Below are 12,303 nucleotides of genomic sequence, written 5' to 3'. Positions count from 1 at the left end.
TCAAACCCCGATGCCATGTCGACCTATCGCGAACTGTACTTAATAGGTACTAAAACAAATGTAACAAAGTTACATGTCACTAGATTTTTCTCAAAAATAATTTAATATTTCAAACTTAGGTACTTCTTCAGATTTCTCGTATCGGCAATCTATTTCATCTGTACAGGAACTATTTGCAATACTACTAATTTTACATTTCATCGTGTTTAAAATTTTCCTCACATTTGGTCAGTATTCATTTGTGCTAATTTTTTCCATATACTAAGAGTACATATAGTTCGCGACAGGTCGAGATGGCAATCGGGTTATGAGACGGGGGGGACTCGCACACCCGAGCTATCCCGCACTGGGGCTGTGCGGGGCGGGGCGGCCCCACCCCGATTGCCATGTCGACCTGTCGCGAACTATATTTTAAGTTGGTGGTAAAGCAGTCGCCCGCTCCTTGACTTTGCATTGAGTGACTAACTGCCGTACTCAGAGTCGCTAATCGTTACTTAAGATTGAGTTAAAACGAGATAGATTTATGTAAGAGATATAGCCCTGTCTCGTTTTAACTAAACTTAAGTAACGATTAAGCGACTCTGAATACGGCAGTAAGCTTTGGAACTTAATTGAAACTTTTTAACTTAAAAGAATCAATACTTATAGAAATAATCTCAAAGTTCTATTCCATAAAAAGAAAATACAATTTATATTTTTTAGATTCACAAAATGATCACAGAGGAATTTTCAACTAAAGAATAACTTAAAGCTACATAAATGTGATGATAGTTTACGTATCAAATACTAATAAATTCTCATACAATTTTAGGCTAATACAGTAGGTAACGATCTAGAGTTATGAGTTCAAGAGAGTATTGTAAATTGTAATCCATTTTTTTTTATCCGATGACAAAGCCCTTGACTGCAATCTCACCTTAGTATAACATTTTAGGTCTCACCGTTGACAGAATTCGAGCGTCAAAGCACTTTAAGGTTAAAGTAAATTAGGCCTAAAACGCCTTGTTTTAAAGCTCAAGTTCGTCTCCATATCTACAGCCAACGTTCCAACAGAAACATTGCAAATTTAGAATCGTTAGTACTGAATTTTCGACTTTAAAACCAGGTAAATTAGGTCCATGTTATGCTGACGTCATTTGTTTCGAAGCTCGAATTCGATAAACGTATTCAGTCGAAGTCATCCGACGGCATCTAGAAATTATGAATTGCTATAGCCGGGAATCGATCCCGGGACCCTTGGGAGGTCTTCAAAATGTAATCAATGTCCGAAACCAGAACTCTAAACGGTTTGCCGTGGTGTTCCATACGCGTCCATTAGTCGATAGATTCTACTGTCAGTTTTCTGTTTTGCTACAGTTACCCCCGTTCCCACTTGTCGTTTGTCGGGCCCGGATTTCAATAGGATGTTCCAGTGGTAGAAAAATCCCTTGGGAACTCTTTGATTTTTAGGATAAAAAGTAGCCTATGTCCTTCCCTGAGATGCAAGCTATCCATGTATCAAATTTCGTCAAAATCGGTTGAACGGATGCGCCGTGAAAAGCTAGCAGAGAGACAGACAGACACACTTTCGCATTTATAATATTAGTATGGATTCAAATAAACTTTTACCTGTGCTTTCGAATTTTCAAGTGAATCTTGAAAAACCACTGGTTCGGAATGCCTTAGTGCAGGCAAAGAAGAACCAGCAAGAAACTCGGCGGTTGGCCTGTTTTTTTTCAAAATTTCAATTTACAGTCGGTATTATACCATGTACATTGTACATAATTTCAGAGCGAAACAAATCCACGCTTTTTCACTATTTTCATAATCTTCGAAATACGCATTTTTTATGAGCACACTTTTGAAGAAATTGATTAATGCAGGATTTTGATTTTTGATTTTTAAATGTCATTTATTTTTATAATAATTACAAAGAAAGTTATGCAACAGTTTTTCAAGATAACTTATTGCTAACAACAGTATAAAATATTTGTTTGTACAGGCTAAACACCTTTATAAACATATACCTACATCTACATACGTAGTGTACAGACAATTAGATCCTAATTTACCTATCGCTAACATAATATTATCATAATGTGCATTATATTTGAGCTATAACACACAGATACTAAACTAACTAATTATAACAATATTCGGAGTAAGCTATTATGTCTAACTACTACGAAAAACAATCATTTTAATTTAAAAAAAGAGTACAAACACGACGCCAAAAGCATTAAATTTTTACTTATTATTTACAAGCCGGGTAGGTAGAAAAACTGAGCTACAGAATCGGCAACGCGCTGCGTTAACCGGTCGCTTGTACTGACACACTGTTATGAGTCACCGAGGAAATAGTGATGGGGCAGTCTATACCTGTTGTATGTATCGGCAAACGATAACGTGCCGAGTCTACTTCTGCCAATTGATGAAATCAACATATTTGGATGAGTAGGGTTTTTACGTATATAAAAATTGTGGGATAACTTAAAAATATAATCTTTTAGAAAAGGGTATTTTATACTATTATGTAATTTTTTGAGATTAGTTCGGAAAGGTGTATTATATGCTATTTTAATAGCTTTATTTTGTATTACCTGTAGTTTAGCATATTTACTGTCGGTGATGCTACACCAGACGGGAGCTGCGTAAGTTATACAGGGTCTCACTAAAGTGGAATAAACTCTCAACTTTGTGCAAGAACTTAATTTAGACTTACGGTTGAGTATTGGTCGTAATGCGTTAATAGCTTTAGCTCCTTTAAGAATTAGACTGTCAATATTTTTGCACCAATTTACTTTATCGTCGATTATTGTACCAAGGTATTTAACTTGACGGCTCCAAGGTATAGAGTAATTATCTATTTTAATTGTGGATGTGGGAACCGAGCGTTTTCTAGTAAACATTATACTTTCTGTTTTATTAGAATTTAGTTTTAGCTTCCACTTCGTAAAAAAGCTATTCAATAACTCCAAGGAAAGTTGTAAACGTGCGATTACAAGATCGCAGTCCTCAGAGGTAGTATACGAGGCTGTGTCGTCAGCATATATGGCGAGAGAATGCAGGACCTATCGTCTAATGAACGCGTTATTGCTACTTAGTCAGTTAAACTCTAATAATTTCTCACTTTTCGTTAAAATTAATACTTGATTCCATGTTAGAGATCATTATAATCATAATTTTTGTTACCTAAAGATCTAGTATTAGTTAGGGTTGTAACTACGAGTATATTCGAGGTTAAAGCTGAATTATTACGAACTATATGATGCCCGCGACTTCGTCCGCGTAGATTTAGGTTTTTGAAAATCCCGTGGGTACTCTTTGATTTTCCGGGATAAAAATGTCCTATGTCCGTCCCCAGGATGCAAGCTATATCTGAACCAAATTTCGTCTAAATCGGTTGACCGGATGGGCCGTGAAAGACTAGCAGACAGACAGACACACTTTCGCATTTATAATATTAGTATGGAGTATGGATGACTACAAACACTCAAAATAATAAACAATACCTCAGTTTGCGTAAATGCACGCCAAAGCCAATAAATAGTCAAACTTTAACAATTTTATAGTAAAGTTAGTAAAAAAAAATGTGTTTTAGGGTTCCGTACCCAAAGGGTAAAAAGGGGCCCGCTATTACTAAAACTCCGCTGTCCGTCCGTCTGTCACCAGACTGTATCTCATGAACCGTGATAGTTAGACAGTTGAAATTTTCACAGATGATGTATTTCTGTTGCCGCTATAACAATGTCGAATACTAAAAACAATAAAATAAATATTTAAGGGGGTTCCCATACAACAAACGTGATTTTTTCTGCTCGTTTTTATAGAAAATTGTACGGAACCCCTCGTACGCGAGTCCGACTCGCACTTGGCTGGTTTTTATTAATATTCTACACCTCTAAACTTGTAAATTGCATATACTGGAAATCGAATATCGTTTTTTACAGTCAAAGCTGCTAGTGAAATTAGCTAGAATTTTTTTTAATACTTATGTTTCGTTACAACCCTAATATTTGGAATGTCCACTATACATAATAACATATCTCACTGTGTATGTAACACAAGGCTTCATACATTACAAACATACATAATAACAGTCTAAATATAATAAAAACATCAGTAAATACTAGTGTCTGAGTATCATCTGGCAATACAGGAAGCTGTCCAACACTGGAACAAGAAGAAAATGGTTTTTTTAATTAAAAAATTTAATGCTATCAAACTGCTATCAATTTTCTGTACGCAGGAAAAAAAACTCAAAAACTTTGGATATAACGTCGGTAAGGAAATTGCACAGCAATTTTGGGATAACAGTGCTACCTTTAAGTGAAACTAAAATATAAGGTACAGAAATTGTCCAGTTACAGTTTTATTAGGTATAGATATTTTCGCCGAGTAAAGCCGCGAGCGATCACGGCTCATCAGTATAGCACAGTATCGTGAGTATATTGCGGTAGTTTGCAATATACTCACGATACTGTGCGATACTGATGAGCAGATTGTACACATGTAGCGGCCCTCTGCCCTTGATGACGATCTCGCACACGGCACATGAATACGTACACCACTCGAGTAGTCTCAAACAGCGAGTCCAGTACAAGTGAATACATCTGCAATATACTCACGATACTGTGCGATACTGATGAGCAGATCGTACACATGTAGCGACCCTCTGCCTTTTATGACAATCTCGCATATGAACACGTACACCACTCGAGTGGTCTCAAACAGCGAGTCCAGCAGTAGCCACGTTGTGATGTTGCGCCCTGTGTTCTTGCTGGCACTACGGTTCATCACTATACAGCTGTTGAGGAATCCAACTGCACTCGTGAATATCATGAGGCCGGATATGAAGTAGTGGATGCCTAGAATAAACAATGATGAAAATAAATGAAAAATGAAAATGATATTCGTTTAAAGAACGATTAAAATATTATATGCAATTCTCAACTCTGCAATGCCTACTTTTAAATTTCTACTCTTAGTAGGTATTATTATATTTTTAGCACATAAATAGCCAGCTTTATGGTAACTCAAGTAAAACAAGGAACTGAAGTTACCCCTTTCAGGTTAGCCCGCTTCCATCTTAGACTGCATCATCACTTAACACCAGGTGAGATTGTCAAGTTGAGTTGAGTTGACTTGAGTCAAGGGCTAACTTGTATCTGAATAAAATAAATAAATAAAATTACATGTATCCAAGGTATGGAACCCTGCACAGTGCAGCGTGCGGTTCCAACTCTCCCTTGTTTGTTTCAGCTTGTATACACATGGACTTACCTACGTCACTGCCTGCTAGGGTCTCTAAGTAAAACAAATGAGGATGGAGGACTCGTAGCAGGGCCATGGCAAATGCGGTTGCTGATGATACCTGTAATTTACATTAATTTACTTAATAGATGACAAAAATAAGACCTAGGATTCATGGTACCGGTTTTACAAAAATAAATAAGCTAGGCTAGTTGTTCTAGAGCTAAGTCTCCGCACAGATAGGCCACCAAATGCAGCCACCGGTGGCTGGCGACAAGCTGTTTACATGAGTTTTAACATATTTTGTATGGAATCGCCGCCGCAGCACGCCACCGGTGGCAGTCACTCGCGGTAGTACTGTACAGTAGGAGAGTGTTACAAATTGAAGCGGCCACTGACCACCTTCATTTGCGCGGTACCAAAGGATATGGCGCGCGACAGCCACCGGTGGCGGTGTGGGTGGCCTGTTTGCACAAAGCCTAAGGAATACTTCTTAAGTACTTAATAAGTAATAATACAATCAAAATCTTTCACAACAAAAACAAAGGTACAAAAGCCATTAGTTGAAATAACTGGTTAATTCTTTCTCCTACAGTCCGTGTACATTTAGGTTAGTAAAAATCCTGTAGGAACTCTTTAATTTTCCAGGATAAACAGTAGCCTATGTCTGTTCTCCGAGATGAAAGCTATCTCTGTAACTTTATGTCAAAACCAATTAAACGGTCATGAAAAGGTAGCGACAAACATACACACTTGCATTTATAATATTAGTATGGATATGAATAGTTCTCAAAACATGCTGTAAATTTTGGTTTTTCATTCAAAACTTTCATTGGCATTAAAGTTTTATCACAGAGTTCCCGTGTATGACCCGTTGGCAAGTCATTGTGGTATAAATCTATCATACATTTTGAGCCAATCGCGGTGACATGTAAAATTGCTTCCTCCTAAAAATACACATTCTATCTCATAGTTTAACATCCCAACACCAGGTGCACAGTCTTCGTTCGTAATTAATGATTACAGGAATCTAAAAATAAATTCGTATTAAGATGTAAGTAGCTTGTTTGCCTAACTAATATTCTGATGATAATAATAATTAATAGAATAAATATTTGCTTGAGCTATCTATTAATGACAAACTAGCTCGTTTATTGTGATTTTCAATTGCTCTTTCACAACAATATTACAACAGTTATTTCAATTCCGAATAATTTAATTAAAAAACAATTTATTTTTCAAAAGTATTATTGAAACATTTTTATCACAAATACATTGGATTTGTATTGTACATAGGACCCATGCGATAGATAAAGTGAGATTCGAAGTTTTTATTCAAAAATACTTGATTATGCAATGAAAGTAATTAATTAGAGGAATAAATTCTTACCGCAAACACGGCAGCCACTACGCGTATGTAAACTTTTAGCTCTAACATAGGCATGGCTTTCGATTGTTTGGACATCAAGGCGCTGCCGTTACCGCACTTGGATTCCTTTTCTAGGCACTGGCTTCCGCTCATCGGTCATGCAAAACTTTAAATACTTTTCGCAATAAAATCGATAGAAATTCCGTATCGTATTTACGCGCTCGCAGTCACAGAGTACATTGAATATATGCTCGCAGTCACAAGGCCAAGATAAAACAATAAACAATAATGGCTGCCAAAACGTCTAGAAAACGTCAATGTCAATTTTGTCATTGTGCTTTTGACGTTTAAATTTTCGTACAAAAAGGTCAACGTTCAACGAAGAGACTTTTCGCAGAAAATTGGCACCATTGGCTCATTTTTACCGACCAATGTTGTGCTGGTTTGGCACTACAAAAAGCCACCAGAAAAAAAGAAGAAGATTTTTCACATAAAACAAATAAACAGTTAAACCAAATCTCCACTTTCAGATACTAGATGGCGCTAGCAGTCTCTTAAAATTGTTATGAACTAATGAAAATGGAAAACTTGGCGGGTGAATACTAGTAAAAAAATGAATGAATGAAAATTAGGAAAATTAAATTAAGTGTCGTAACTCGTATGTAGGTACTTAATAAAAATAGAATAAGACGTATAACAAATATTTTTAATTCAAAAGAAGACAGAATTTTGATTCGATTCGTTACGGGTGTCTGTCACCGAATCACAGAAAGGCACGTGAGGCACCGCAATTGACCGCAATTAAAAAACATTTCATACATTTGTGAATTGAATAAAATAAAACGCTATGACAAAACGTTTGTTACAATTAAATGTATTTCAAAATGCTCTTCACGCCTGTCAACAATCAAGGGTTTCAACCATTTCAACGATTTGCATACAGCGTTGTTCGCGTCAGTTTATTTCGTCGGTCTTAATGAATCCTTAATGAAGGATTTGCTCAGGGTTGATTTAGGCCTTAGGGAATTTAGTAAAGATGAATAACCGCTTAATTTATTATTAGTTTAATTAAAATTTGTTTGAAACTTTGAACTAATCTTTTACTTAGTATTAGGTACTTAGGTAGATTTTTTCTTTACTTATTAATTATTTGGGGCTTTTATATTTAGGTAGGTAAATAGATAATATTATAATCGATTGGGATGAACTTTCGCAGTTTGAAAGTTTTTAATTAGAGGTACATCTTCAATCCATCGTCGGCTCACTACTGAGCACGGGTCTCCTCTCAGAATTACAAGGGTTTGGCCATAGTCCACCATGCTTGCCAAGCGCCGATAGATGGAAGACTAACTAGGGGCCGACGTCAAAACAGACCGCATACGGCATAACCATTTTATATACACCGTAGAGGGACTATAGTATAGTACACATAATTTCTCATTAATTCATATGAAAAGTGAATAATCATAAAACTGTAGCCATAAAGTATCGCATGTGTAACAAATAATAAATCCTCAATCAGCCATGATTGTATCAATGGAAACGATGTAAATTTACAAGCGGCAACAACTCGTAAATTTAATTTGTAATTGAATTAATCGAATCGCAATCGGCTAACTCGATTGCGGCGGCGAATGAATGGGGCCCTAATTATTTGGTACGCCCCTACTAAACAGGCTAGTGATTTAACCTCGTTCCAGACTATCTATAATTCTATAGCATACTCCATAATAACTATACTTACCTAATATTTACCTACCTAGATATCTAAGTTTAGCCATGATAGCCTAGTTTTAAGACTAAGACATCCGCCTTTGATTCTTTTTTTTATTTATCAAGAGTCATGTTTTAACATGACTCCCCTTTCCTCACCAACTAAGCGTAAACCTTGGGCTAGGAGAAGGTACGACAATAATGCGAAGATAGGGCTTGAACCGGCGACGTTTCGGATTTTAGTCCGCTCCTTTAACTGTTGAGTGTTGAGCTATTAAGACTTCAAATTAGCTATTCGGGAGGTCGAAGGTTCGATCCCGGGCACTCACCTCTAACTTTCGGAGTTTCAAGCAATCAATTAGTATCAGTTGCTTTAACGGTGAGGAAATCTGCATGTCTAGAGTTCTCCATAATATTCTCAAAGCGTGCACAAGCCAGCGTGGTAGACTGCAGCCTAAATCCTTCTCATTCCGAGAAGAGACTGTTCTCAATAGTGGTCAAGATGATGATGATAAACTTTAGCGCTTGCATCACATGATATAAATAAGTTTTGTAAAACTACCTAATCACAAAGTCCCAATCAAAATGAATTTTAAATATTTTTGATCGAGTGATTCGATTCCGGTGATGATTCGATTAAATGGCGATGGCAATTTGTTACAATCGATCATACAATTCGACAGCTAATCAGGAAGAGTTGAACGCCATGTGTTATGTACAGTGCTATTGGAAATTCTATTTGATTAGTTTTCTTTTCTATCACTATTATCTATTACTAGATGATGCCCGCGACCTGCCGCGACTTCGTCCGCGTGATTTAGGTTAGGGTAGGTACAGACAGACACTTCAGTTTTATTTATTAGTATATAGATGCGAAAGTGTGTCTGTCTGTCTGCTAGCTTTTCACGGCTCAACCGTTCAACCGATTTTGACGAAATTTGGTACAGATATAACTTGCATCTCGGGGTAGGACATAGGCTACTTTTTATCCCGGAAAATTGAAGAGTTCCCATAGGATTTTGTAAAAACCCAAATCCACGCGGACGAAGTCGCGGGCATCAGCTAGTTTATAATATTAGTATGGAAGTATGGATTGTATTTAATATTTATTGCAAAGTTTCATAAATTGTTCGCCCAAATATTAAATAGTACTTTCATAATGTTTTTTTGAATATTTTTGTGGGTTCCGTAGCCGAAGGATACCAACGAGACGAGGTTACTAAGCCTCTGCTGTCCGTCCGTCTGTCCGTCTGTCTGTCAGCGGGATGTATCTCGTGAACCGTAATATGTAGGTAGAAAGTTGAAATTTTCACAGACGTACGACAAAAGACAGATAAGAAAAAACCGGAGGTTTGAATAGAGTTACGGGTTTCTGCAGAGATAATATATTAAACAATTAATATATTATCTGTGGTTTCCGCAAACATTATTGAACTATGGAATTTCATTAAAAAAGCTGAAAAATTAACAGTTTTTAATTGAATTATTTATTTATTGTAATAAATTTTGTAGATATAAATTATGTATAATTTGTAACATTTGCGTCGACGCGACGCCGGCCGTCCGCCCCATTGGTCATCTGAGTTATGTCCACAAACATTTTGAATGCGATATCTTTATTGACTTTATTATAATATTCCTCGTATATTTATATTGGCATAATATCTCCCTGCTGTAAATATGTAGAGAAAAACCGAAATTATACCTGGAATGACCTAGCTTGATACTTGAGTAGGTATCTAAATGTCACTGGAATTCAGAAAAACTTTCAGCTAATTACAGAAAATAAATAATCTGATAACTATTTAATTAACTACAGAAGAAAAATATTTAATTATAGGGGTTAAATTTTCAGCGGATGCTTACGTCATAATAGCTATCTGCATGTCCAGTAATTTGAGCTGTGCGTTCATAGATCAGTCAGTCAGTCAGCCACCTTTTCCTTTTATATATATTTAAATTAACGGAACCAAAAGCGTTGTACAAATTCAAAACAATCTAGCCTGCTTACTTACATTTATTTTATTTTATTTTATTTTATTGGTTTGCCAACAGATAGTACACATATTATAAAATAACAATTACAATTCACAGAGAAAAAATTTAGAGTGTACACCCAACACCCACGGTTTAGAGTGTACATAACGATAAAGTATCAAAGTAACAAATCTTGCTACACCCCAATAATTGTAACAAAATAGATCGTGTCAAAGCTTGACCATACCGTTTTATTGCACAACGATTAACTCGCAGGGGTCCTGACCCTGTGTTCCTTTGTACGACAACACGAGCTCTTATCACAATGGCATAAGATACATTATCCACTAATTTTGTAGGTGAAGATAATTTGATTGAATTATACTGACCACTAGGTGACTAGTGACCATTTCTACCGCATGGATAAAGAAAACATGGCAAGTTTAGGTATTGCATTACAATAAAGCTGTTTCATTTCAATTAGACTCCCGATTATAGATTTTTGACGACCTCCCTGGCGCAGTGGTGAGCGCTGTGGTCTTAATAGTAGGTCCCGGGTTCGATTCCTGGCAGGGGTTTGGAATTTTATAATTTCTAAATTTCTGGTCTGGTCTGGTGGGAGGCTTCGGCCGTGGCTAGTTACCACCCTACCGGCAAAGCCGTGCCGCCAAGCGATTTAGCGTTCCGGTAAGATGCCGTGTAGAAACCAAAGGGGTATGGGTTTAATAAAAACTGCCATACCCCTTCCAGGTTAGCCCGCTATCATCTTAGACTGCATCATCACTTACCACCAGGTGAGATTGCAGTCAAGGGCTAACTTGTATCTAAATAAAAAAATAAAAAAAAAGACTAGTTAATTCCCGCGACTTTGTTCGCATGGGCTTAGGTTTTTAAAAATCCCATGGGAACTTTGATTTTTCCGGATAAAAAGTAGCTATGTCACTTTGCAGGTCCTTAAGTACCTACCTACCTAAGTAGGTAATTGTATATTATGTATTCCGAACATCCGGTGCGGCGTGCTTGAATTATTGAGGGCGCAAAAATAAAAAAACCGGCTAAGTGTGTTCCGTGCTCAGGTATTTTTTCCACATTTGGCACGATAAATCAAAAACTATTATGCATAAAAATAAAAATAAAATATGTTTTAGAATGTACAAGTAAATCCCTTTCATATGATACCCCACTTGGTATACTTAGTTATCTTATTTTGAAAATTGAAACACATTTTAATTTTTTTTTTGTGATTTTACCTGCATGATTCTAGGTCAACGGGAAGTATAGTGACAGATACGACAGACAGATGGACAGACAGACAACGAAGTGATCCTTTTTTCCTTTTGAGGTATGGAACCCTAAAAATATTTAGAACGCAAACGAAGAGCAATTTTGACATTTTTGCCAGCCGGTCCCATGGTGTAACGGTTAGCACTCTGGACTGAATCCAGCGATCCGAGTTCAAATCTAGGTGGGACCTCGCTCTTTTACTGGTTTACTGTTTTTTTTTTTCAGAAAATTTGTATTTTTTAAGTTATTTTTCTAATTCAAGGAAGCCTTTGGCTGCGATCTCACCTGGTGATAAGTGATGATGCAGTCTAGAAGTGGTAGGTAGTAGGTACCTATCTGGGTATGGCCTGTGGTTGTAGGTATGGCATATATCGCGTACCGAAACACTAAATTCCTTAGCGGCAAGACTGCCGATATAACTAGCCACGACCGAAACCTCTCATCAGACCAGACAATAAAATTTGGATTTATTTCTCAACATAAAATAGAAATACAAATTAAATAAACGTAAGTAATTTAGTAGGTATTTCTGCGGCTATTTCAATGTTCAAATAAATTATTTGTCAATCATAAGACACTTATGTAATTTACTCATTACGTAGGTATACATATTTACGTCATAATTTTGCAATTAAGTACCTAGGCAAGTAGGTAAGAAATAAAATTCTAAGTATTTTAATAAAATCTTCCCTAAAAGCTGTTCAAAGCTTTTAAGACTACCTACCTTT

The 12,303-nt window shown here is 36.5% G+C and overlaps 2 protein-coding genes across 4 annotated transcripts in view; both read right to left on the bottom strand.

The window, feature by feature from the left end:
- LOC138404240 (uncharacterized) overlaps positions 1–12,303 on the bottom strand; it is a 126,354-nt gene that overhangs the window by 27,572 nt on the left and 86,479 nt on the right. The window lies entirely within an intron of this gene.
- On the bottom strand, positions 3,047–6,880 carry LOC117994677 (uncharacterized). Of its 3 annotated transcripts, XM_069504710.1 has the most exons (5): positions 6,623–6,880; positions 5,263–5,353; positions 4,680–4,847; positions 4,456–4,527; positions 3,047–4,152 (listed from the first exon to the last, which is right to left on the bottom strand). In XM_069504710.1, exons 1-5 carry the CDS (start codon positions 6,752–6,754, stop codon positions 4,109–4,111), a joined length of 507 nt encoding a protein of 168 aa, XP_069360811.1. In that variant the 5' UTR covers positions 6,755–6,880; the 3' UTR covers positions 3,047–4,108. The 3 variants fall into 3 exon arrangements, with proteins under 3 accessions (XP_069360811.1, XP_034838525.1, XP_069360813.1); XM_034982634.2 differs by lacking the exon at positions 4,456–4,527 and having other exon boundaries at positions 4,608–4,847; XM_069504712.1 differs by lacking the exons at positions 4,456–4,527; positions 6,623–6,880 and adding an exon at positions 6,140–6,602 and having other exon boundaries at positions 4,608–4,847.

Source organism: Maniola hyperantus, chromosome 2 (genome assembly GCF_902806685.2).
Source record: "Maniola hyperantus chromosome 2, iAphHyp1.2, whole genome shotgun sequence".
Taxonomy (NCBI): domain Eukaryota; kingdom Metazoa; phylum Arthropoda; class Insecta; order Lepidoptera; family Nymphalidae; genus Maniola; species Maniola hyperantus.
Note: the sequence above shows the minus strand (reverse complement) of the source record. Positions and strands in the feature narration are given on the sequence as shown.